This window comes from Vipera ursinii (genome assembly GCF_947247035.1).
Source record: "Vipera ursinii genome assembly, chromosome: 5".
NCBI lineage: Eukaryota > Metazoa > Chordata > Lepidosauria > Squamata > Viperidae > Vipera > Vipera ursinii.
The window spans coordinates 7,726,505-7,753,339 of record NC_139518.1 but is presented as its reverse complement, the minus strand read 5'-3'; the positions used below and the strand labels follow the sequence as shown (position 1 = coordinate 7,753,339).

General features: G+C 46.1%; 1 protein-coding gene across 2 annotated transcripts in view; it reads left to right on the top strand.

Moving 5' to 3' along the window:
• The first annotated feature begins 233 nt into the window (after positions 1–233).
• The window catches only part of EPHB3 (EPH receptor B3), a 145,870-nt gene continuing 119,268 nt past the window's right edge, over positions 234–26,835 (top strand). For both annotated transcript variants that reach the window (XM_083363906.1, XM_083363905.1), the window contains exon 1: positions 234–550. In XM_083363906.1, the coding sequence (XP_083220032.1) occupies positions 463–550 (88 nt within the window). In that variant the 5' untranslated portion in view covers positions 234–462. The remainder of the gene's footprint in view (positions 551–26,835) is intronic.

The window sequence follows — 26,835 nt, the reverse complement described above, 5'->3', positions numbered from 1 at the left end:
GGGGACTGAACGGAACGAGACGCTGGTTTCGGCCCCGAATTGCACCGCCGCCGAAACGCCTCGGACTTCAACCGGCTTGGCCCCTGCACAGCTGGACTTGGGGCGGCCACCGACGCGCGCTTGCTCCGGGGGAAATCCGAGCGGCTGGATCCAGATCGGGGGAGGCTACGAAACGGGAGCCGTTCGTCGTCGGGACACGTGAAGCATCTCCGCGCCGGCTTCGGACGACGGGCAAAGGATCCGGCGCTTTGGCCGGACGGCGCCTTTCCGAGCTTACCGGGACCCCGGATCGCTTTCCCCGCGCCGGGAGGAGTTTAATCGCCGGAGCTGAAACGAGCGTGGGGGGATTCGCGGGGGTGGGGGATCCCGTCGGATCTGCGCGTTTGGAGCCGCCGAAGGGCTCCGAGCCAGCCCGGGGCTCAGGATCCTGCAGCCGCCCCGCCGCCGGGCTCCGGCCCCGCCATGGCTGCGGCTCGCCCGGGGCCACCCCAGCTGCTCCTGCCGCTGCTGCTGCTGCCGCTCCTGGCCGGGGGCTGCCGCGCCTTGGAAGGTGAGCCCCGCCGGGAGTCAGCGCGGTCTCGGGGTGGGGGGGTTTGGGGGGGTTGGGATTGGCGCCTAGCCGGGATCCAGCCGCTTTTGGAAAGACGCGCGCTCCTGGGAATAATGGGGTTCTGGCGTGGGAGACGGTTGGGAACTGTCAATCGTTTGGGGGGAACCCAAGACACGCGTTGCTCCCTTCTCCTGCCCGCTGATTACACACGACCTCTTTTGCACGGGAGTCGGAGCTGTTCTGCGAAGGGTTGGCCGGGCCTAGAGAGCCTCTGGAGATCCCCCCCACAGCCAGATTGTCTAACCCAGGCCAATAAACTAAGTTCTCTGGAGATTGGAGTAAATCGTATCTTGGCTGCCTGGCTTGAAAGGCTCCGTTTTAATCTTCAGTTCTTTAGATATTTTTTTTTCTAAACTCTTTGGCTGCCATTTCTCTCCCGAAAAGGGCTCCTTGAGGATTGCAGATAAATTGGGTGAGGAGCAGCTCCTAAATCCAAACCTCAGGTTGAAATTCTTGGGACAATCTTAGCTATGCGCAGATTAAGACCTTGTTCGTTTTTTTTTCATCAGCTACATTCACACATCTCCCTATTCCCCCCACTTAGTTTGCTTGGAGCAATTTCTCAGGGTCAGAAAAGCCCCAGCATGGTGTAAATGCAGAGGGAGGCGAGAACACAGCCCAAAGTCCTTGCTTCGCTACCGCGGGACACAATCCTTCCAAATCTATCCGCTTTTTAAAAAGGTGAAAAATAAGCGGTGGATGTGAAGCTCAAGGAAACAGTTCCTCCTTGATTTTAAATTGCTGCCCTTTCTGATGAACGTGGGAATTCCCAATTGTCTCTGTCTCAGGACAATTCTTGCCAGCGAAAGTTCGGAAGTTCTGCAAAAAGGGGTCGGTTGCTGGGGAAATCAAAAGTTTTCCTTGTCACTCCGGACCACGCTAAGCGGAAAAATGTAGGTTGCTTTGTTTTGAGTTAACATACCTCAGGAGCCTAATCGAAGGCGGCTGATTTAACAAATCTTGATTAAGGAAAGAAAGGCTTGTGTGAACCCTGTGTAGTGGTTACACCCATTCCTGTTTTAAATTTAAATCACTCCCTAGAAGCTTTCTGTAAAGTTCAGAGCAGTTTTCCATCCTAGGACTGTTTTGTGTTCAGCTGATGCTTTCCTATATTCTCATTACTTTGAAAGAAAGGCAGCTTTCCAGGGGAAAATCCCTCTGTGTATTTCTTTTTTTAAAAAAAAAATGTAATCACATTTAGAAGCCTCTCCTCTCACTTTTAGTGACTCTGTAGTCGATCCTCTGGTGTTTGTTTGTTTTTTTTCCCCTTCTCCGCTGGATCTTGAAGGCCTCAAATGATGTTGTTGAATTCCTGCAGGTTGTTCTTCCAAGAACTTTGGGAAGACTTGTTTCTTCTAGTCCTGTGCAAAAAGTGGCTTGCTCAGGTTGGTCTGTTTCAAGTTTTAGTTGCAGCTGAAAAACTCTGGGTTCAGAAGCACCTTCTTAGCATGGTGAAGCAGAAGTCGATTCATCCTGATACGTTTTGCTAAACCTTCCCATAACTTGATTTTTACAGGTTCATCCTGCTTTTTTTCCTCTCTAAGCGCCTTAATTTCTCACATCACCACTCCTAATCTGCAGCTTTAATGTGAGTTTTCCCTGGAATGAAGTACAGCATATCAAACATTTCCCCCTTCTTTGAAATCACCTTTAAACCTGGCCAGGGAGCATTGGTTGTTTTCCTTAAAATCTTCAAAGCGTATATTAAATGTCTTTTTTTTTCCCCCTTTCCCTTTCTTGTTTGATGCAGCCTTAAAGTTTGATTTTCCAAAGCACTTTGTTGGCCTGAATTGGCTCCGGTCCTCTCTTTGTTGGGGAGTCAGAGAAAAAAAGATAGATAGAGAGGTAGAAGAACTTTTTTTTTTCTTTCTTCGCTCCTGCTTTCTTAGCACTGGTATTTTTAAAAGAAGAAGAAAAACTGCAAATTCTAGAGAAACGTGCTAGAGCTCTTCTTCCTTTCTGGAAATTAAACAACCTTGGTAGAAAAATCCTTGGTGGGACATGGATCGCCATTCTGATGAATATATGGCCTGTTTATGTGTTAAGGATTGTATGATATTTTCACACCAAAACTTTCATGCTTGTGGTGCTGGAGAATCTTGGCCCTGCCGCTCAAGCCTGTTTGTAACTCACCGTATCCAAAAAGGCAAATTGGCATTTTAAGCGACATTTTAAGTTACAGGGCTATAACCGAGGTGGCTTGGGAGTTTTCCTCCATCAGAGGTCTCCATCCACTTTTTAAATTCTCCCCTAGTTGATGTAGCCCTTATCTTGTAGCTGGTTGCTTCACTGCAGGCGTTCCTTGGTTTTCTGGGTGCTTGGGCTTAAGACACAAAGGGTGGGGGGGACAGTGGACCCTCTTAACTCAACTTTCTATCCCTGTTGAGCAGGATAAGGAATACACGCACAATATCCATTAGAGCTTTGTTCAGTATGCGAGAGAGAGAAGGGGGCGAAAAATTCAGACCCTCGGTTTCTCGGCCGTCTTCCGAACCACTGGTAACAAACTCCAGCTCTGATTGAATAACTGGAGGTTCTTGCATTTAACCCACTCCGACGTGGTTCATGCACAGAAGATGGCTTCTTAACCTGCCTGGGTTGTTGTTGTTTTTTTCCTCCTTCCCCCAGTTTTCTACCAGCTGGACTCTGCGAATTGATTAATAGCGTGCATGCTGCATATGCTGTGATTTATCAGTCAGGCACTCTTGACTCCAACCGGGAGGCACCGGCGGGCTGGGCTGGCATCCTTCCCTCCCTACATTGGCCGTTCGTTTGTCATTTGATGTGCGGTTTTATTACGGACTTTATGTGCGGGTTTTATTACGGACGGGGCTGGGCGGGGGTAGAAATAAAACTGAGAAAGGAAGGTCCAAAATGAGTAGCAGGACCGTAGCACTGTTCACAGGAAATTTAGCAAACGCCTAACGTTTAGTAGTGCCGGGAATAAAATCCATGCACGCACGTTCCACATAAGTGGCGGCTCTGCTAAGTACTCTGGGGATTTTGACCTGTGTTCTGTGGCCTGTCCAATTTGGCTTGCTGAAAGAGCATGCAGTTCCCAGCTTGTTTGTTATCTTCTGCCTCAGGGCTGCCAGAGTTGGGACTTTTGTGGTTGATGGGTGGGGGCAGTTGATGTATACACGTGTTTTTAGTCTTAGCCGATTCTTTCTCCTCTTCCTCTCTCCACAAAACCCATTTGCACGGAGACACTTTCGCAGGGGGTTCTGCTCTGGGCTTCCTGCGAGGTGAGCTGGCATCTCTCTCCCCCACCTCCCACCCCCCCTCTCTGCAAGGTAATGCAGGAGAAGAGAGAATGGCAGGTTCCAAGGGAGGTGGGAAAGGACCCAGTTTTATCCGCAAGAGTTGCAGGAGAGATTGGTGATGCTGGAAGGAAAAAAAAAAGAGGATTTTCTTCAAATTCCAGCATAAGCACGTTGGATCTATCTGAAGCCACAGTGTTGTGTTTTCCTCCTGAGCTTAGCACCACCTTGGCTGGCTTAAGAGAAGGAAAGCTTGACTCGGGAGCAATAATGTGATTGGTGTTCCCGGCTAACTCTGGTCCCGGAATAAAATCAGCTTTTCTCAATCGAGGCCCGACCACTGTGGTCATGGACGGGAGATGGAGGTAGCAGCTCTTGACTTCCAAACGCCAGCCTCTTTTCCTGCTGCTTGCTTTGCTGCGGCCGCCCCAGTCCTCCGCTTCCCTTCCAGAAATTCTAGCCTCTACGTTGAGAAACGATATGGTGGCCACCAAAAGTTGATTGATGGCAGCAGGGTATAAATTCGAAGGATACATTTGCGTGGTTTAATTTAGCTGAAATAAGATCGCGCTTTCCAGGGCTTCTAAGAGCTTTGGGGCCAATTTCTTCAAAGAGTTTTTTTGTCCTTGACTTTTCAGGTCAAGGGTGCCGGATTGTCCACTGAGGTGGCTTGTGCCCCTTTTCTGAGCCATGCCAAAAAAAAAAGGAGTCTGGATCTTAGTGTGGGGGAGACGAGGCTGGGTTTGCTACCTGCCTCTGTGTTGCAGGAGAAACGTCTCGCTCCTTTGCCTGGCCCAGCTTGCTCCACTTAGTTTAAAAACCGGTATATGGCGTCCTGGGTGTCCTCTGAGCCTGGCGTTTAGCGTGCAGACGTTTCATTACCCAGCTAGGTAGCATCATCAGTGAAACGGAGGTGTCTGCAAATCAAATCACCCAGCTCAGGGGGCACCAGAGACGTCACAATTCAAGCCATGAGCTGCAGAGATTCTCTTCCGTTGAAAGTCAGCGTGGCTTGCAAAAAAGGATTCGGGACAAAGCCACCTTAGCCGTACGACGCAGTTCCGACATGCACATTACAATTCTTAATTAATGAGGGGCTTGTCATTTGTCCGACATGTAAGATTCATGATATAACGACCATGTCTTCCTTCCCCTTTTCCGTCCTCATCCAATTTACACCTACATCGGTGTTGCCACTCCATGTACCGGTGGAAGAGGATTTTATTTTATTTACTTTTATTCAATTTGCCTAGCCACCCATCTCAAACGAGTGACTCCGGTTGGGGAACAGCCATGAAATCAACTAAAACCAATGAAAATCCCAGCACAAAAAGAAAAATAAATAAATACGGTTAAAAAACTAAGTTACAGCTCACGAAATCTTACGATTTTTGATGAAATGCATCAGTTGGCAAGGGGGCTACCAGAATCTTGGCAGGTCACCCTCTGGTGCAATTTAGGAAAACTATTTGGGACAATAGGAATTTTTTTAAAAAAATAAAATAAAATACTTTGGCCTGCGCCAACCCGTTTGGCCTCACTTTACGCCAAGGAGATGACTCTTAAAACCCTGTAACCAGCTTTCAGGGCTTAGGAAATGGGTCAAAGGATGTATTTCCTCCCTCCTGTTCGGCACATATTTGTGGATAATGTGAGAATTGAAATCTGCACCAGAGATCATAAATAGGGCACCGGCCGGTGCTAAGAATGGGCCGAATGCAAAGCAAAAGTTGTATAAGGCTGAATAACTGGGGTAGGGTTGTGTTATTTCCCCCTCCCCCACCCCAAGTTTTCTTGCATTGGGAAAAAAAATGAGGAATTTGGTTCAGATTCCGTGCTACAGTTTGACAAAAGCTTCTGCACTCCGTTCCTCTCTGTTTTAGTGAACGGATAGAACCCGTTTTAGCATAATGCACGGCGGAGGTGCTGCTGAGTTAGACAAGAAAAAGATATTGTATCTTCTGTCTTCTACTGCCTATCTATGGTGAAATCCCACAGTGGAGGCGCAGGACACATTGGCGGTACACAGCCTTAAAAAGGGTACCTATCTCTGAACAATTGAACAAACTTCTTGCATTCCGTCGGTTTGCCAGAACTGACTTGCTTTCTCTGAATCTTAGAAAGTTTGAAGCTGTCAACTGTAATCCTAGTTCTACTCACTTTAATTTTCCTGTATGCTTTTTCCCTCCCCATTCCCCCCCCCCTTTTAACCACTTTTATTCTTAGTTTATGCTCTGCCTTGCTGCTACGAACTGTGGCCGCAAAGTAAGCTGATGGATTGATATTGTAATGCCTGTGTTGCTGTCGTGCGCATTTGATGCCGAACCTGTAGCATATCATATTCTTTTCCACCATACCCCCTCCTTAAATTATTCTTAGCGTATGCTCTTGTTATTTTCTCTCGATGCAGAGAAGTTTTTTCTCTCCTTTTAATTACAGTTCACTGAACTGTCTCCTCTCGCAACGGGGATGTCATAGTCCTGCCGTTTTGTTGATTCTTTAGGATAAGGCTGAGTAAAATCCGGCCCAAGAACAGGAGGAAACTCAGCTGGCAATCTCTTCCTATTCCTTGCAAGCTGGTCCAGCCTTATGGGAAGAAAAAGGGTAAACCTTTGAGCCCAGAATGGGGGAAAGGAACATTTCTAAAGGTCTTCGCTTTTCAGTCCATCTCTGTTGTCTATTTTCTGTGCAGTCTTTCCGCGCCAAGCCAGTTCCGCTTTGGTCTGCTTGGCAAAATTTGGCTCCCTCAAATGCTGAAATGTTAAATTGTTGAGCCTGTTCGTCTTCGTTGGGAGCCATTTGCTCTGGGCAGTTCTTCTCCAGTTGCTTTCGTGGCTTGTATTGTGGTTGTTTGGTTACGAGCTGCAACCAAGGCGGGGACACGTTGCTGAAAATTTTGGGGGAAGCCAAGGCACTGCATTTTTTTTCCCCTCCTGTTTTCCACAGGCTGCTTGCGGTTGGGCCTGTGGAATTCTTAATTAGACATCCCCAGAAACCTGAATCACAGCGCATTTTGCTTTGTGCATCTTGTTTTCCTTTTTTTTTTTTTTTTTTTTTGAATTGCAGCTTGGCCTGCTCTGCTGACTCAAACTGGTTTGTCCGGATTAAGCGTCTCCGGCATTTGTTGCCAAAGCAGGAGGGAAGGGGGAGCAGGTGGTTATTTGGCCAGACAGTTTTTTTTTTAAAATTGGGAGAATTGGGGCTGAGATCAAGTCCTAGTTGATCATTGACTTACTTCACTTTATCCTTTACAGCTGGGGCGTCCAACCTTAAGAACCTTTAAGACATTTGGACTTCAACTCCCAGGATTCCCCAGTCAGCTATGCTGGCTAGGGAATTCTGGGAGTTGCAGTCCACAGGTCTTAAAGTGGTCAAGGTTGGACACCACTGAATTACAGCTTCTCTTGCTTGCCCAGACACCCCAGTCGGTTAAATTCATTTTGCCACTCAAGGCTTTATGTCAAATTTGGCTTCAACTTTAAAGGGGACTGGTGGGAATCAGCTTGTTTGCGAGAAATATCTGGATTTTCTTATGACAGCGTTGATATGCAAACCATCATGGAATAGCTTCCTGTACAAGGCTTTATTTCATGTTGATTAAGTGGGAGAGACACATGGGATACAAAACAGAACAATTGTTCTCTTGTATTATAAATAATTCTGCTACAATTACTTCCTATTCCTCACAGGCCGTGGGTCTGGTTGTAATTAGCAGTGATGAGTTTTTATCGATAAGATAGTCCCTGACGTACAAACGCAATTGGGGCCAGACTAGTGGTCACTTAAGCAAAGTGGTCATTAAGAGAGTCGTCACGTAACTGGACACCCGATTTCATAACATTTTGCTACAGGTGGATCACCGCATAGTTCTTAAGTGACTCCGGCTTCTCCAGTTTGTTGGAAAGGTCGCAAATCGCAATTGTGTGACTGCGGGACGCAGTCATAAAGGCAAGCTGGTTTCCCAGCTCCAGAATTGCAATCATGTGGCCGCAAAGCGGGAACGTTGATTGTAACTTGAAGGACAGGTGGTAAGTCTCTTTTTCCAACACCCCATGTAATTTTGAACCGTCCTTAAGCGAATGGTTGTAAATTGAGGACTACCTGCAGGTGACGTGTACGTAGCAAGAGGCATCTTGGGGGTATTTATTTATTTATTTCATTTGTTTGTGGGTAACAATTGGCACGGCATAAGAGCATTCTGCAATATTTTGCCTTGAGACGGCACGGGAGACCAAAGGAGAAGCCGCTGGCCTCAATCGCGGTTGTGCTGAGCCATGTTTTTAAAGCAAGACAAGCTTTGCATGTGCCAATTTGCCAGCTGAAATTTTTTACAGCTCTGTAATATTGTTTAATAGCGTTGGCATCTCCCGCTTTGCCAGGCCCTTCATTAACAGCTGGACTTCAGCTGTAATAGGAAAGCAGCATGCCGTAGATGGTGGAGTTATCGGTGTAGTGGCTTTCCAGTGGAAATTAATATCCTGTGCCTAGGACAGGGGTAGGCAACCTTGGCTCTTTTATGACTCATGGACTTCAACTCCCAGAATTCCTGAGCCACCCACGCTGAGGGAAAAGGGAGAGGTTTCCATGCTTAGCCATGCTAGCTCAGGAATTCTGGGAATTGAAGTCCACGAGTCGTAAAAAGAGCCAAGGTTGCCTACCCCTGGCCTAGGAAATCAGTGTAAAGGTAGCCCTCAACTTACAGCCATTCATTTAGTGACCATTCAAAGTTACAGCAGCCCTGAAAAAAGTGAATTATGACCATTTTTCACACAACCGTTGTAGCATCCCCAGTTATGACATCAAAACTCAGCTGCTTGGCAGCTGACTCATATTTATGACTGCTGCAGTGTCCCAGAGTCCCATGATTACCTTTTACAACCGTCTGATGAGCAAAGTCAATGGGGAAGCCGGATTCACTTAACAACCGTGTTACTAACTTAACAACTGTAGTGATTCGCTTAATAACTGTCTCGCTTAGCAACATAAATTTGGGGCTTGGTTGTGGTCATAAGCTGAGGCCCACCTGTACTGTATTGTTTCTGCTTTTTAAATGTGTCCACATTTGGAACCAGCAACTCAGTCGTCATTAAGCAAAACGGGCGCTAAGCCATAAATGCGAGGAATGGTCACCAGGTTACTTTTTCAGCAGGTCGTTAACTGCACCCAATCCCTAAATGAGGCAGCCACTAAGTGAGGGCCCCCTGTATTGCTATAGGTCAGGGGTAGGCAACCTCGGCTCTTTTTATGATTGGTGGACTTCAACTCCCAGAATTCCTGAGCCAGCATGGCTCAGCTTGGAAACCTCTCCCTTTCCCCTCAGCGTGGCTGGCCCAGGAATTCTGGGAGTTGAAGTCCACGAGTCATAAAAGAGCCAAGGTGGCCTACCCCTGATCTAGGGCATTTCAGTGTATTAGTTAAGCATTACCTCAGGGATAGGCCACCTTGGCTCTTTTATGACTCCTGGACTTCAACTCCCAGAATTCCTGAGCCAGTATGGCTCAGCTTGGAAACCTCTCCCTTTCCCCTCAGCGTGGCTGGCTCAGGAATTCTGGGAGTTGAAGTCCACCAGTCATAAAAGAGCCAAGGTGGCCTATCCCTGCATAGGTCTTATTTAACTATATCAGAATATATCTTGGGCTGCATTTTTTCCTTTCACACCGCAGAAACTTTGGGTGTGTGTGTGCTTTTGCTCGGGTGCCTGGTGGGAGTCTGCGCCCACCCCCTGCCCGTGTTCGTGTTCCCAAGAGCGGACAAGTTTCCAAACACCTGTTCCCTAATTCCCCCAACCTTGGAATGTGAAGCCGAGGAGGAGACGTGCGGGAGCCGAGAACTGGCTTCTGATCAGCAAGGCGGACATGTGCTTTTGGCAGGATTTCGGTCGAGGGGAAGGTCTCTCAAGGGTTTACCCCAAGAACTCGGGGAGAAACTTTTGATACTTCTGAGTCGCTTCTCCCTTTACCAATTTCAGGGATTTCTTTGGGGGGGGGAAGAACCTGTCAGTCACGGTCCCAAAGCCGCCTCTTTTTTGTGCGATATGGCGCGCTCAGCAGCAGCTGCAATAGCATTTGCTCTGGCTACTTTTGCACGTGAAATCCATGGTGGATAAAGGGAGGAGGGAGAGCCCGCCTTTGCCATGGTCGGTCTGTCTGTCTGTCTCTCTCCCCCTCAAGTTCTCTCTATCTTTCTCTCTCAAAATATCCTTTTTCTCTTAATCACTTTTCTCTCTCTCTCTCTTTCTCTCTCTCTCTTTCTTAATCTCTCTCACGCGCTCTCTCTCAATTTTTCTCTTTCTCTCCCAATCTCTTTTTCAATCTTTTTCTCTTAATCTCGCTTTTTCTCTTTCTCTCCCAATTTTTTTCGTCTTAATCTCTCTCTCTCTCTCTCTTTCTCTCTCTCTCTCTCTCTTTTAATCTCTCTCGCGCTCTCTCTCTCAATTTTTCTCTTTCCCAATCTCTTTTTCAATCTTTTTCTCTTAATCTCGCTTTTTCTCTTTCTCTCCCAATCTTTTTCCTCTTAATCTCTCTCTCTCTCTTTTAATCTCGCGCTCTCTCTCTCAATTTTTCTTTCTCTCCCAATCTCTTTTTCAATCTTTTTCTCTTAATCTCGCTTTTTCTCTTTCTCTCCCAATCTTTTTCCTCTTAATCTCTCTCTCTCTCTCTTTTAATCTCTCTCGCGCTCTCTCTCTCTCAATTTTTCTTTCTCTCCCAATCTCTTTTTCAATCTTTTTCTCTTAATCTCGCTTTTTCTCTTTCTCTCCCAATCTTTTTCCTCTTAATCTCTCTCTCTCTCTCTCTCTCTCTCTCTCTTTTAATCTCTCTCGCGCTCTCTCTCTCAATTTTTCTCTTTCCCAATCTCTTTTTCAATCTTTTTCTCTTAATCTCGCTTTTTCTCTCTCTCCCAATCTTTTTTGTCTTAATCTCTCTCTCTCTCTCTCTCTCTCTCTCTCTCTCTCTCTTTTAATCTCTCTCGCGCTCTCTCTCTCAATTTTTCTCTTTCCCAATCTCTTTTTCAATCTTTTTCTCTTAATCTCGCTTTTTCTCTTTCTTTCCCAATCTTTTCCCTCTTAATCTCTTTCTCTCTTTCTCTCTCTCTCTCTCTCTCTCTCTCTCTCTCTCTCTCTCTCTCTCTCTCTCTCTCTCTCTTTCTCGTCTTCAACTGTCCACCCCATGAAAACCCACGCCAGGGACCGCTGGGCTGGAGTAGCCGAGGGGTCGGTGTGCCGTTCTGCGCTGCCCGCCCCGGCGAGGGGAATCCGAGCGCCCCTTGGATTAATGAGAAAAATGTGTGCAGGGCTTGACCAATTGCCAGAAGCCGATGGATGCTCGTTCCCCAGAAATTAAACTGCAAATAAAGAGTGGGAAGAGAACGAGGGGCGGGCGGGCAAACGAGAAGGACCAGCAGCCCAGCCTGGCACTCCCGCCCGCCCGCCTCTCCCGGCTTGTTTTAACTTCGGAAGAATCCGAGTTTGGGCTGAGGTGGTGATGTGGGGGAAGAGAGAGAGGTTGGGGGGTTGGCGAGAAGGATATTTGGCTTTTAAAGAGTTCCAGATGGGCTTAGTCTTCGCACGTTGGGAGGAAGTGAGCGGAGGAGAGCCGCGCGGAGATTTGGGTAACTGCCCCGGGCGCAAGACGGGAGGGAAGGCTTGGCAAAAATGGGGTGTTTTTTTTTGCAATCTGGGGACTTGCCAACTGGCTGTTGACTTGCAGAGTCACTCTGTCTGTGGGGAGAGCCGTTCTGACGAAGGTGCCTGGCTCGATCTTCTCTCTCCTCCTCCTCCTCCTCCTCCTCCTCGTTGTGCTTCACCTCCTCCACCACTCCTTCTTCTCCTCTCCTCCTCCTCCTCCTTCTGCTGCTCCACCACTCCTCCTCTTCCTCCTCTTCCTCCTTGTGCTTCACCTCCTCCATCACTTCTCCTTCTTCTCTTCCTCCTCCTCCTCCTCCTCTTCCTCCTTGTGCTTCACCTCCTCCACCACTCCTTCTTCTCCTCTCCTCCTCCTCCTCCTCCTCCTCCTCCTCTTCCTCCTTGTGCTTCACCTCCTCCACCACTCCTTCTTCTCCTCTCCTCCTCCTCCTCCTCCTTGTGCTTCACCTCCTCCACCACTCCTTCTTCTCCTCTCCTCCTCCTCCTCCTTCTGCTGCTCCACCACTCCTCCTCTTCCTCCTCAGCTTCTTTGTGCTTCACCTCCTCCATCACTTCTCCTTCTTCTCTTCCTCCTTCTGCTGCTCCACCACTCCTTCTCCTCTTTGTCTTCCTCCTCCTTCTGCTTCTCCACCACTCCTTCTCTTCTTCCTCCTCCTCCTCCTTCTGCTGTTCCACTCCTCCTCCTCCTCCTTTAGTGTACTATTCCTTCATTTTGGGTAGATGTTGGTAGGGAGCCAAGCTCATTTCGTTTCAATGAAGCCTCCTTCGCCCTTCCTTTTGGAGCTTTGGGGGCTGCCCAGGTATGATGAATTGGACAGCCAAGTACCTTTGGCGTGGTTGATTTTGATCTCTAACCATCCCATGGAGGCTTCTTGAGCTTTGGAAAAGACCACTAGAATAGAGAGTTGACTTTACTCTTCCAATAGTACATTCTTCTGTGAATATTATCTGGAGTAGTCCCTTTTGTGAGATGGCTTTTTTATCTTTCAAGAGTAGGTAGGGTTTTCACTATCTGTTTCTCTCTCTTTAAGAAGGAGAAGACTTGGCAATAACCTGGAGATAACTTCAGTAAAGGCTTGTATTTATGGCACATGAATGAGAAGTCATTAAGAATATTAAGAGTAGTAGGTCTAGTGGTCTACTGCTCAATTCAACCAGGATCTTCCTCTCTAAAAAAAAAATTCAGCCGTAGGCTGTTGGCCAAACAGTTTCTAAAGCAGGGGTCATCAAACTTGGCCACTTTTAAAGACTTATGGACTTCAACTCCCAGAATGCTAGCCAGGGAATTCTGGGAGTTGAAGTCCACAAGTCTTTAAAAGTGGCCACGTTTGAGGAGCCCTGCTCTAAAGTCACCAGAACATCTCCATTGCTCCCGCACATTTTAAAGCATCCTTCCAGATCTTTGGGTCCCAGCAGCCCGAGAGACCAGGGCAAAAGTGTGATGGGAGTTGTAAGCAAACCCATTGGTGAGATATTCATTGCCATAGAGTTATGCCAGTTTAAGCTTAGTTCTGCCCAGATGGGCAAATCCATCTACTTCAAATTCTGGTTGGCTTCTCGCTGTTCATATACTAAGTTTTCCCTTTTCCATGTTATAATCTGTTTGGGGAACACTATTTTTTGCATGCCTTGCCACCTACTTTTCTTATGTTGGTGTGCAGTTTTTTAGAAGTAATTCTCCAAGGGAGAGTCCATCAAATATTTTGGAGTGTGTGTGTTCATTGTTCCAAGATTTGCAATTTTATCTTTTCTTTTCTCTAAAGATCCCTCACTCCCTTCTTTCCTTCCTTCCTTCCTTTCCTATCCCAAATCACAGCACAAAATTAAGAAAAAAGAACATTGGTATATAAGCACATTCCGATCCACATATTTGTTTAAAAATGGGAACTGGATGAAATATCAGAGTCTCTTTGGACTTTACATTTGGGGGGTGGGGGTGGAAATAACACTTGATCTCATTTGGTCCTACTCTACTTCTCTAATGATGATGCCCTCTGCCTGCTGTCTCAGAAATAAGTCCCATTACTTTCACCTGGACTTTCTCTAAACTAAATGAACTTATAAACTGAATCTCTGAGGTTGCATACAAATAATTGTTTTTTTCCCCCTCTTTTGCCCAGCAAAATCGTATGAGTCATTACCGTAAATGCTATCTTTCTAAAGAGAATTATCTTGCATAAATTTCAGCATCACCTTCCCCCTCCCAAAGCAGAAATGCAAATTAGAAATAACTTTGTGCCTGCTGCCCCAATCCACCCCTCTCAACAGCTTCCTTTTAAGCAATGAAAATAATTAACACGTATAACCAGTTAATGTTAGTCAGGCTGGGAACTCTGTCTGAAGTTGGGTTATTTCAATGCTTTCCTTAAAAAAAATCTGAAGAAAAGTGGGGAGGGACTATCTCTATATATTTTAGAGAATCAGCCAAAGGGGGGAAAAAAACATTAGTGCTGAAGAGGTCCTGTCTGTGACCGCCAGCTAAATAATTTTGCAAAAAACCTGAGTGCTGCATTTTCTCAGGACTGGATTTTTTTTTTTTGCAGGGATCCACTTTGTTGTGCCATGTTATGCCTTGTACTGACCATCTTGTTGTATTGTTAAGCAAGGGGTGCAAAATGCTTGTTGGAGCTATCAACTCCCCTGCCCTTGTGGAATTTAGGTTGCCCCTTTTCCAAGGCCAGTGGCTGCAAAATCATCAACTGCTGCCCAGCCGGACCACTTTCGTCTACCAAATGGCAAAGTTGATTGGATAGGAGAAAACTTTGCTAGGAGTCCATCAGGGTACTGGGTGGAGGAAAAAAAAACAGGAGCGGAAACCAGTGTGGGAGTTGAATCAGATTGGATCAGGAGCCGAAGACCAGGAGGAAGAAACACACACACACACACACACACACACACACACACACACGAAAAATAGAAATCAGCAGTGTGAAATTCTACCTGCCGAGTTTGAATTAATGAGGCGAAACATTTTTGGAGTCGTTGGGAGCGGGAAAGTTTGCAAAGGAAGGAGATGCAAGATGGGGTTTCATTGAGAGGCGAACACCCCCACCCCCACCCTGCCCCCCAAAAAAGCTTTTCTGCAGCAGTTTACTTTGTGTAAAAAATAAAATAAAATGAGGTGCTGGAGAGGTGGTGAAGGCAGCAGGAGCAAGGGAGAAATTTGCACACTGCCTCCCTTGGTTCGCTTGCAAAGCTGTGGATGCTCAGACAGACGGGAAGACAGACGCAGCTTGCAAGAATGAGGCAATGGGACCGGCCTCCCCCCCCCTCTCCTTCCGCACAGAGCAGGGCTGAAGGCTGTGATTGATGAGGCAGAGGTAGTGGGGAGGTCGAGCCGGGAGCCACGGGTCAGTAAAAAGAGACGAGGAAGCAGGAACCTGACTCTGAAATCTTGCAAGCTGAGACGCCGGGAACAGAACTGGCCTGTAGGGTTTCTCCGCAGCCAGCAGTCCCGGGTCCCTAGACGTGTGGGAGACAGAAGCTGTGGGAAGAGAGAGGCCTTGAAGCACGGGTGGCTGTTTTCAGCCTCCCCAATCCCGACAGAGAAGGAGGGGAAACGGGGTGTGTGTGTGTGGGGGGGGGGAAAAGAAAATAACCCTCCGTACAAATTTCTCCTGGCGAATTGTGGCTTTTGCACAGGCGGCCTGCTTTTGCACACAGCCCCAGCCGCTCTGCAGGTTGTGAGGATTGAACGCAGCCGCCACAAGCGGGCCAGCCTGGCGGTTTGGTTCAAGAAAGCCGTCCCAGCTCCCAGGCACGGTCCCCACCCAGCATGGCCGTGGGGAGAGTGCAAGATGGCAGCTAGAGCACTTGGTGGGTGGGGGGGAGCCGCTGAGGGTGACTGGCAAGTCGGATGCCACCCGTGTGCTGTGACCCACAGTGGAGCTGTGACCCACAGTGGAGCCCAAAGTTGCCATTGCTAAGCAAGGCAGTTCTTAACTGACTTTTGCCCCATTTTAACAACCTTTCTCGGCCGCAGTTTTTAAGGTAGGGGTCTTCAGACTTGGCCCTTTTATGACTTGTGGACTTCAACTCCCAGAATTCCTCAGCCAGGCACGCGTGCCTGGCTGAGGAATTCTGGGAGTTGAAGTCCACAAGTCATAAAAGGGCCAGGTTTGAAGACCCTTGTTTTAAGGGAATCGCTGCAGTTGTTAAGTTAGGAACGCGGCTGTTAAGTAAATCTGCCTTTTCCCCCCCCACTGACTTTGCTAGTCAGAAGGTCGCAAAAGGGGATCAGGTGACCTTGGGACACTGCGACCGTCGTAAATAGGAATCAGTTGCCCAGCGTCTGAATTTTGATCGCATGGCCACGGGGATTCTGCAGCGGTCACAAGTGTAAAAACGACCATCAGTCGTTCTTTTCAGAGCCCTTGTATCTTTGAATGGTCACTAAACCAACGATTGCAAGTCGAGGACTACCTGTAATATGGTACTGAAGTGATTCTGGCTTTCCCCCATTGACTTTGTTTGTCAGAAGGCCACAAAAAGGGATCACGTGAGCCCGGGATCCCCGTTGCCGAGGGTCCGAATGTTGATCACATGACTGTGGGGATGGTCATAAGTCACTTTTTTTCACTGCCGTTGTGACTTTGAAGAGTCACTAAAAGAATGGCTGTAAATCGAACGCTCCCTGTAACTGGATGATTTGATCCTGTGGGGATGGGCATGCATGCTCAAGGCAGGAATTGGAGCGCACCGGTGCTCATATCTGGCTAATTTGGGGTTTCCGTGATACAAAATGGGCCCTTCCAACAGATCCTGGTTTTTTTGCAGACTTTGCTGGGCCTGAAGCGTCCTGCCTTTTTTTTTTGGCGTATTATTAACATACAGCTTGGGGCCAGGAAGGGGAGAGTATAAAATCGGTCAAAAGCAAAAGGGGAGTTTGATCCTTTTTGTCTATATATCGGCTGGTAGTGAGGAAAACGAGGCCCACGAGGACTCGGAATAGACGTTCGACTTGACCCCCCTCTAAATTTTGCCACACGTTGGCCACATTGGCAGAGCAGAGAGTTCGGGTCACCGCCCCGAAGATCTTTATGATCCATTCATTTGGGGGCATTACAAGGCTTTCTTTGAGGCCGGCGGAGACATGCCAGCATGTTGGACATTTTTAGGATCTGTCATGTTTTATTTATTTATTTATTTATTTATTTATTTATTTATTTATTTATTTATTTATTTTAATTCCATTTATATCCCGCCCTTCTCCGAAGACTCAGGGCGGCTTACAAGCTTAGCAGTAGCCTTCATTCTATGTACCGTATATGCCTGCTTATTAGGGCTTACACACACACACACACACACCCAAGCGGCATTATTACAAAGTCAGCTTAATTGCCCCCAACAATCTGGGTCCTTTGACATTTTGTGGAGAGAGAGAAAAGGGTTGTTTTCAAGGTTCCTTTCCAGCCATCCGCTTGGCCGGCTCAAATTGAAATAGTTTGCATCCCCAGAAACTTTGAGTTGCCCAGATACAGACTAGATACCCAAAATAGTAGAGCAGGGCCGGACGGTCGGATGGGAAGAGTGTTTTTTTTGCTACAGCTGCCCAACCGTTTGCATTTATTTCAGAAGAAATGGGTCCTTGGTGCTCTCTGAGCTTGGTTGCTTTCTTGCAGATGTTTCACGATCCACATAGGTCACATCATCAGTGTTAGTCACACTAGCCCTGATGGCGTTACCTAGTTTGGGTAATGAAACGTCTGCAAGAAAGCAACCAAGCTCAGAGAGCACCAAGGACCTCCCACTTCAACCCTGAGCTACAAATATTCTCCTATTGCTATTGCAGAAGAAGTTCACAAGCTATAGGACCACCAACCTTGGGAAGAAGAAGTTTTATTTTGCTCAGTTATTTTAAAAAAAAGATCCTTGGGCATTTCCTTCAGACATGGGATTAAATTCCCTGGTGACGCTACCTAGTTGCGTGATAAAACGCCTGCAAGCAAACAACCTACCCCGCAATTCAGGCTTGAGCTGCAGATTTTCTGCCTCCGTCACACGGGTGTCAAACTCGTCGTGTCACATGACGCGTCGTGACGTATCGCAACTTTTTTTGCATTGCCAGAGCTTGGGTGAGCGCGGCCTCCGTATGATGCGACCGGCCTGCGGGCCAGCAGTTTGACACACCTGCTCCATCATATTGCCTTCAACTTCCTTTCTGTTTATCAGCATCAATATAAGTTATTTTGTTTTAGCTTATATCAATTATACAGGCTGAACTCTGCTTGAACTTTGGAGATGACGTGAGTCAGATATTCAAGTTGGCCAGAATAGGAATAGAAGATGAATGTTGACTATCTGTTTTGTTATTTTCAAGTAGTATTTCGAACTGCGTATGCAGACTGAATTGTGCTACCATTTTTGGTAAAAGCCTGTCTTTACTTTCTGTTACGATCCATTGTCTTCTTCCAGCATCTCCTGTTGGTCTCTTTTTCTGGGTACCCGGCCATTTCCATTCCAAGAATATGGAGTAGAACAGCATATTTGATAGAAAAACAATTTTTGTTCCATTTTCTTACTTATGAAAAATATTTCACTTATTAAGAGACTAGTATTAATTAACTAGTAGTTGTTGTTTTTTCCCTTTTTAAAACATTGGAGAGGTTTTAAGGACAGAAATACTATTTCTCTCAGTTCCTGTGCAGTTTGTCCCTTAAGCTTTCGGACTGTTCCACAAAATGTGTTTGACTTCGTATGCCACTTAGAGAGACACTAAGCATGTAAATCCTGCAATTGGTTTCCTTTTAAAATGCATAATTCTTTTTTTTTCCTCTCTGTTATTCTGCACCGCCCAAAGTCTTCCAGGTTGTAAATCCTCTTAAATAAATAAATTTAATTAATTAAACTAAAACAAAGTATTGGGGGGACACCAGCCAAGACATTTGGTGTCGTTTCCACACACACACACACACACACACACACACCCTTTTCTCTCTCTTCGTGAAAATAAACTGCAGTGCTCCTTAATCAATTAGTCCTTCTTTTTGAGAAGTCTTAGGCCACTTTCTTGCAACCTGATCCAGATGTGCAGGCACAAAGTCTCAGAATTTACAGGCTGATGGCAAGAGCATCTGGGTGCGATCAGGGTTCAAAAGCTCACTTTGAGGCATCAACTGGCAGGCCTTTTTTGAGGGGAAAAAAAACCATAGCCCATTTTGTGCTTCTGGGACCTGGATGAGAATCCTCCATTAAAGCAGGACAGCATGAAAGGGACCTGAGCTCATCGGAAAGTAAAAGCAAGAATGGAGGGGGAGGGGGGGGGAAGTTTATTGCTCAATAAAATGGAACGTGCCCTGTTTAGAAGGTAAAGGTAAAGGTTCCCCCGCACAGGCGTGCTAGTCGTTTCCGACTCTAGGGGCCGGTGCTCATCTCCGTTTCAAAGCCGAAGAGCCAGCGCTTGTCCGAGGACGTCTCCGTGGTCATGTGGCCGGCATGACTAGACGCCAAAGGTGCACGGAACGCTGTTACCTTCCCACCGGAGTGGTCCCTATTTTTCTACTTGCATTTTTACCTGCTTTCGAACTGCTAGGTTGGCAGAAGCTGGGACGAGTAACAGGTGCTCACTCTGCTATGCGGCACTCGGGATTCAACCCGCCAAACTGCCGACCTTCCGATCGACAAACTCAGTGTCCCAACCCACTGAGTCACCGCGTTCCTGTGCCCTGTTTAGTTTCAACCATTTGTTTTCCATTCCTGATAGAGAGCATCTTTGCAAGGGACAAAAAAAAAACACCCAAAAACCCTGTGGCTATTCTGGCGGACAAAGAAGCAGGCATATGGGGAGCCCAGCTGGTAGATTTCTTTCAGCAAAAGTTGCAAAAAGCTGAGGTTTATCTCTCTCTTGTTTAATAAGCTTGCTCTCTGACGATTCACCCTTTCCTGTTTTGCGCCAGGCTTCCGGTGTGGACCTGGGCCGAGCAGCTGAGTTCCTACGGTGACCATCTAACCCTTTTCTCTTCTGCCCGTTGCATTGAAATTAATAGAGTTGGGCGCAGGGCGAGTTTTCATGGTCTGCAGTAATGAAACTCTTTAGAAATAGGCCACAGGTAGGCAACCTTGGCTCTTTTACGACTCGTGGACTTCAACTCCCAGAATTCCTTGAGCCAGCATGACTCAGCTTGGAAACCTCTCCCTGTTCCCTCAGCATGGCTGGCTCAGGAATTCTGGGAGTTGAAGTCCACCAGTCATAAAAGAGCCAAAGTTGCCTACCCCTGAAATAGGCGAATGCAGGATGAGAAGCCAAGATGGAGGTTAGAAAAACAGCCTTGTCTTTTCCTTGCAAAGGAGCAGAAGTGTCCCAGGCTTCAGGTGGGGCATTTCTGTGTAGACAGCAGAAGTCTGATTCAAAGTAGGCCAAGCATATGACCTGCCATACTGAAGACTGGTCTTCTGCCAACACAGGCAGTCCTTGGCTTATAACAGTTCGTTTAGCGACCGTTCAAAGTTACCACGGCAAAGTTACGACCATTTTTTTATGCTTACGATCATTGCAGCGTCCCCATGATCACATATCAAAATTCAGATGCTTGGCAATTGGCTCATATTTATGACAGGGTCACGTGATCCCCTTTTGCAACCTGCTGACAAGCAATGTCAGTGGGAAAGCCACTTCACAACCATGCCACTAATTTAACCACTGGATTGATTCACTTAACAGCCGTAGCAGGAAAGCTCATAAAATGGGGCAAAATTCACTTCACCAACATCTCGCTTAGCAATAAAAAATTAGAGCTTAATTGTGGCCATAAGTCGAGGACTACCAGTACAGGATAAATCCTAGGCAGGTTTTCTGGTTGGTGTTCATTTATGTTGGCTGGCCAGGCATGAGCGAAGATTGGGTTTTGCAATACGTGCTTTTCTTGGTCATTTAATGCAGTAGGTCAGGGGTAGGCAACCTTGGCTCTTTTACGACACGTGGACTTCAACTCCCAGAATTCCTTGAGCCAGCATGGCTAAGCATGGAAACCTCTCCCTTTTCCCTTAGCATGGCTGGCTCAGGAATTCTGGGAGTTGAAGTCCACCAGTCATAAAAGAGCCAAGGTTGCCTACCCCTGCAGTAGGTGAAGCACAAAGTATATGCAGGTAGTGCTCAACTTATGACCACAACTGAGGTCAAAAATTTTCTTGCTAAGTGAGATAATTGCTAAGTAGGTTTTGCCCCATTTTATGACCTTCCTTGCCACAACTCTTAAGTGAATCACTGCAGTTGTTAAGTTAGTAACATGGTTAATAAGTGGAACTGGCTTCCCCCACACCTATATAAATCACCGACAGACTACATCCCAGAGTCCTGAAGGAGCTGGCAGATGTTATCTCAGAACTGTTGCACCACATCTTTCAAAAGTCCTGGACCACTGGGGAAATACTTGAGGATTGGAAAAGGGCTGATGTGGTTCCCATCTTCAAGAAAGGGAGAGAAAAAAACGTACCCCGGAAATTATAGAACAATCAGTCTGACATCGATACCATGGAAGATCCTGGAAAAGATAATTTAAAAAAAAACAGATCTAGAAGCAAACAAAGTTATAACTAGTAGTCAGCACGGGTGTATTAAAAACAGATCATGCCAGACCAATCTGATCTCATTCTTCAATAAAGGGACTAAACTACTAGATCAGCGAAATGCTGTAGACCTAGTATATTAGATTTCAGTAAAGCATTTGATCAAATAGACCACAACCTATTCCTTGGTAAGCTAGAAAAAGGTGGAATAGACAACATTACCACCAGATGGACATGTAGCTGGCTGGCAAACGGTACTCAATGAGTAGTCCTCAACGGTACTACATCCACATGGAGGGAAGTAAGCAGTTGGTACCACAAGGCTCTGTCTTAGGCCCAGGACACTGCAGTATCTTCATAAATGACCTAAATGAGGGAATTGAAGGGGAACTCATCAAATTTGCAGATGACACCAAACTGGCAGGACTCACCAACACCCCAGAAGACAAACTCAGGATCCAAAAATATCTTGACAAACTTGAACTATGGGCCCTGTCCAACAAAATGAGTTTCAGTGTGGAGAAAAGCTGTTTTACATTTAGGCAAGAAAAATCAAAGGTACAAGTACAGATTGGACAAGATGAGACAGCATATAGGGCGGAGGTACAAAAACTATCCATATGGTGTAGTGACAACAACTTGCACCTAAACATCGGCAAGACGAAAGAGATGGTGTTAGACTTCTGGAGAAAAAAGGAGGAACCTGCCCCACTTTACATTGAAGAAAACTGTGTAGAGAGAGTTTCCTCCTTTAAATTTCTGGGAGTCTACCTCTGTGAAGATCTGACCTGGAAAGTTAACACAACTCAGGTGGCTAGAAAGGCCCAACAGAGGCTTCACTTTCTTAGGGTCTTGCGGAAGAACAGGGTAGAACAACGGCTAATGACCCTCTTTTACCAGTCTAATATAGAGAGCGTCCTCTCGTATGGTATTGTGGTTTGGTATGCTGGTCTGACAGCCGCGGATAGGAAAGTATTACAGAGGGTAGTGAGCACAGCACAAGACATTGTGGGCTGTTCCCTGACACCACTGGATGACATCGCCAGGGCTCGTTGCCTTGGAAGAGTGAGGAAGATTCTCAGGGATGACTCACACCCTGGACGGTATCTCTTTACTCTCCTACCATCCAGTAGGAGATATAGGAATATAGCCAGCCGTACCAACAGGCTGAAAAATAGCTTTTATCCATGGGCTGTTAGGCTTTTAAATAGGACATAATCTTATGCAGAATTGACTTGGGAGGCCAGTGTGTGGTGTAGTTGGCTCACATAGTGTGGTGGGATGGAGGGTTTGTTGTCACTGTGTGGTGGGGGGAGAGAGCATGGGGGGAGGCTCAGCTAATCTCAATGTACACATGTTGTACTTTGACAATAAAGGTTTATTATTATTATTATCACGTAACATGGTGAGTTTGACATGTCTGGTATAGGTCCTTCTGCTTGAGCAGGGGGCTAGACTAGAAGACCTCCAAGGTCCCTTCCAGCTCTATTCTATTCTATTCTATTCTATTCTATTCTATTCTATTCTATTCTATTCTATTCTATAATTCTTGTCAGAAGGTTGCAAAAGGGATCACATGACCCCGGGACACTGTAACCACCATAAATGCGAGTTAATTGCCAAGCATCTGAATTTTGATCATGTGACCATGGGAATGCTGAAGCAGAAGTGTGCAAAATGGTCATACGTCACTTTTTTCAGTGTCGTTGTAACTTCAAACGGTCACTAAATGAATGGTTGTAAGTTGAGGACTATCTGTAAATGGGGTGGACTTACCCAACATACTGAGTCATGCAAAGCCTAACTAAGATTGACGATTCCTAAGCTAAATCCAGTTTCCAACCTGTATTTTCTTTGAACACAATTCATGTTTTATCCACTTCCAACTTCTAAAAGACCAATTGAGTGGATCGATCTGACATGATATTGGTGGAAGACGTCACAGCATGGAGAAATCTAGAATCTTTCTTATGGTGGTGCCACCCAGAATGTCAGCTTGGAAATAGGACTCCGTGGCGTCATGTCATTCAAATCCTTTGTCAACCCTTTAGCTTTCCAAACCCTTGTTTTATGACTTTTGTAACATGGTGAACTTTTGGGACTAAGTGTTATGTCCTACAGATGTATTGGACTAATAGCCAGAATTAATAGTGTTGAAGGTCGTGGCAGTGGGGAATTTCAGGTGGTGAAATCCAACATCTGGAGGAGATCAGATTGAGAAGAATGTCACAGATGCTATAAAAATGAATTAACTGGATCCCTAATTCATCTCTTCCCAAAGACAGGTTGGGAAGTCTCAAGTGACCAGACACTTTGAAGACTAGAAATATTTTTGAGCTCTATGCAGGATTTGGCAGCTAAAAAATATTACTCTTGAAAATAAAGACCATTAATGAACCTTATGGAGATAATAAATAATGATCAATGGATCCTGGGTAGCTCTCTGACTCACATGTTCAAGAATGTCTTCCGTGTTGATCAAAACAGGAAGCTTTATAACATAGCATTGTGGGGGCTCATCCATAAAATTTGGAGTTTATACCCTAACAAGAGACCTTGAAATAAGTCTCATTTGTTCGATGCAACCCGACTCTCAGGAAAATTGTCCTAGTGCCCTAAGCTCATTTCTAGAAGACCTATATAAGAGTGTGAATTCATTGCTAAAGTTGAAACAGATGGCCTTCATCAACACCAACATCAGGCAGTCTTGTTTTGTGCAAGCACACATAGTCTAGTTTTTTCAATATTTGCAAAATCATGTGGTTTATGTTTAAGAGAAAGGAAAATATCAGGAGGGGAAGAAGCAAAGAACAGGGGAAAAAACAGAGGGAAAGTTGTGGAAGCCGCATTCGCCGCATTCGCAAAACGTGGACACATTTCTTTGCAAAATTCCTCAGAAGGAATATTGCTGTCTCTCTGATGAGATTGCAGTACAGGTAGTTCCTCAACTTAAGACCACAGTTGAGCCCACAAATTTCCGTTGATAACCGAGACATTTGTTAAGTGAATTTTGCCCCATTTCCCATCCTTTCTTGTCACAGTTGTGAAGTAAATCACTGCGGTTGTTAAGTTAGTAATACGGTTGTTCAGCGAATCTGGCTTCCCCATTGACTTTGCTTGTCAGAAGGTCGCAAAAGGGGATCACATGACCCCCCAGGATACTGCCACCGTCATAAATGTGAGTCAGTTTTGCCAAGCATCCAAATTTTGATCATGTCACCATGGGGATGCTGTAAGTGTGAAAAACAGTCTCGGGTCACTTTTGTCAACGCGGTTGTAAGTTCGAACAGTCAGTAAACGGACTGTGGTAACGCAAGAGCTACCTGTATTGTGGCTTCTATTCTTGGGTGAGCTACTGCATGTTGGATTGCTGTTGTAGTCACCTAGGAGTGGTCCCATTTCAGGTGCTATTGGTGCTCCTCAAAACAAACCTGTGGGGTGTCTAGAAAATAAAGAGGAAGGCATTTTCCAAGGTGTGCATGACACCCCTTTTGAAAAATAATACCTACCATGGTGTGTGATTTTGATGATCTCATTCTTGAGATTTGGGTGTGGTCAGGCCTGAAATATCTTGAAACTGCATGAGAGATATATCCTTGTTTAATTTTTTTTTCTCTCTTAAATTCAGGGCTTGATGCTATCTAGGCACAGGAGACAAAACTCCCATGTTACCAAACCCTGATTTTCCACAGACCAAAAGTGGCCCTCAAGGGCAGTGATTCACAACGTTGTGGTCTGTTGAAGTCCATCGGATGGTCCATCATCCTGTTTTTACTGGCCAAGGCTTGTTTGTTCCCTACACTTTTTCCTGAAGTGGTAAATAAACCCTCAGTTTTGGTACAGAGGGTCCTCAACTTAACAACCGGTCACATCGTTCAAAGTTACAACGGATCCCACAAAAACTATCTATGACTCTGTTGCAAAGTTGCTTCAGTCGCACAGGCTTACTCACCCCGCAGTCATGTGACTGCATTCGACTCACACTTTATGCCATTTGTAATACCCTGCAATCATGTGACTGTAGCCTTCAATGTTTTTTTTTTCTTTTTCTGGTTGCCGGGGGATTTTTCCATTTACTGGCCAAATGCCTGTTCGGTATAATAGATTTACTTACTGACCATGATGTTCGCTTAATGACTGCCACAGAAATGCCTAAAAATTAGGTTTCGTCACATGACATGACATTGTGGATTTACAACCAAAGGTGTTACAACTGTAATTTTAGACTCAGTTAAGGTTGAGTACTGTTGTTAGTTGCGAAGTCGTGTCCGACCCATCGTGACCCTATGGACAACGTTCCTCCAGGCCTTCCTGTCCTCTACCATCTTCTGGAGTCCATTTAGGCTCAGGCCTACTGCTTCAGTGACTCCGTCCAGGCACCTCATTCTCTGTCGTCCCCTTCTTCTCTTGCCCTCAACCTTTCCCAGCATTAGGCTCTTCTCCAGGGAGTCCTTCCTTCTCATTAGGTGGTTCCTCATTAGGTTGAGCACTACTTGGAAGATAATTTAGTTTTAAAGGAACGGGAATGCATCCACAAATGCAACTTGTTTGCTGCAGAGTGCTGAATTCCAGCACTCTAAAAGCAAGATCCTAAAAGTAGGGGGTGCCTGTTTAATTGAGCAAGCCCTATAGACTCCACGTGGGGAATACTGCATCCATTTTGGGTCGCCACAATATAAAAAAAGATGTTGAGACTCTAGAAAGGGTGCAGAAAAGAGCAACAAAGATGACCAGGGGACTGGAGGCTAAAACATATCAAGAATGGTTGCAGGAATCGGGGATGACTAGTTTAATAAAAAGAAGGACCAGGGGTGACATGGCTGCCACATAAAAGAGGGGGTCGAACTATTCCCCAAAGCACCTGAAGGCAGGGCAACAAGCAATGGATGGGAGCTAATCAAGGAGAGATCCAGCATAGAAGTAAGGAGGAATTTCCTGACACTGAGAACAGTTAAATCAGTAGAGCAGCTTGCCTTCAGAAGTTGTGGATGCTCCAACATTGGAGGTTTTCAAGAAGAGATTGTCTGAAACTGTACAGGATCTCCTGCTTGTTAACAGGGGGTTGGACTGGAAGACCTCCAAAGTCTCTACCAACTCTGTTATTCTGTTATATTTTCCTAATGTTTATTTTGTGGCCTTACAATTCCAGAAATTTGGCAAAAGAGCTTTGGGCTTCAGGAAATAGACTTTTGCATCTCAGAATGTGCCAGGAGATAGATACCGCGTTTCCCCGAAAATAAGGCCAGGTCTCATATTAGTTTTTGCTCCAAAAGATCCATTAGGGCTTATTTTTCTGGTTAGGTCTTATTTTCGGGGAAATGCATCTGTCTGGCTGACGATCTTAACCCCCCGGGGCTTATTTTTGGAGCATCCTGAAAAATCATGCGAGGGCTTATTTTCCGGTTGGGTCCTATTTCCGGGGAAACACGGTAGCCTTTCTTAATTGAACGGCCTTCAGGAGTATATCAAACTTCTAGCTGTCTGTTCTTTTTCTTGAGAGTAACTGTCTCAAGCGACCTGGAGACCAACCAAGTTGAGAAGGGCTGAGATTCGGAGCACGCCCTGTCTGTGAAAGAAAAGGCACTTTGCTGTTGACGCGTAGCTTCCCAGACTAGGTTTTCATCCTGAGCAAACTTCCAACAAACAGCCCAAATCCACTTTCCCTCTGTTTGTCTTTTCTCAACTAGCTCTGGCTCACTTTTTCTCCCAAGGTGATGAAGTTGACAAGCCAACACATTGCACACCAGAAAAAATGTCGCTCTTCTTCTTCACCTCCTCCTCCTCCTCCTTCAAGGAGTGGCTCGGGTCTCACGTACTTA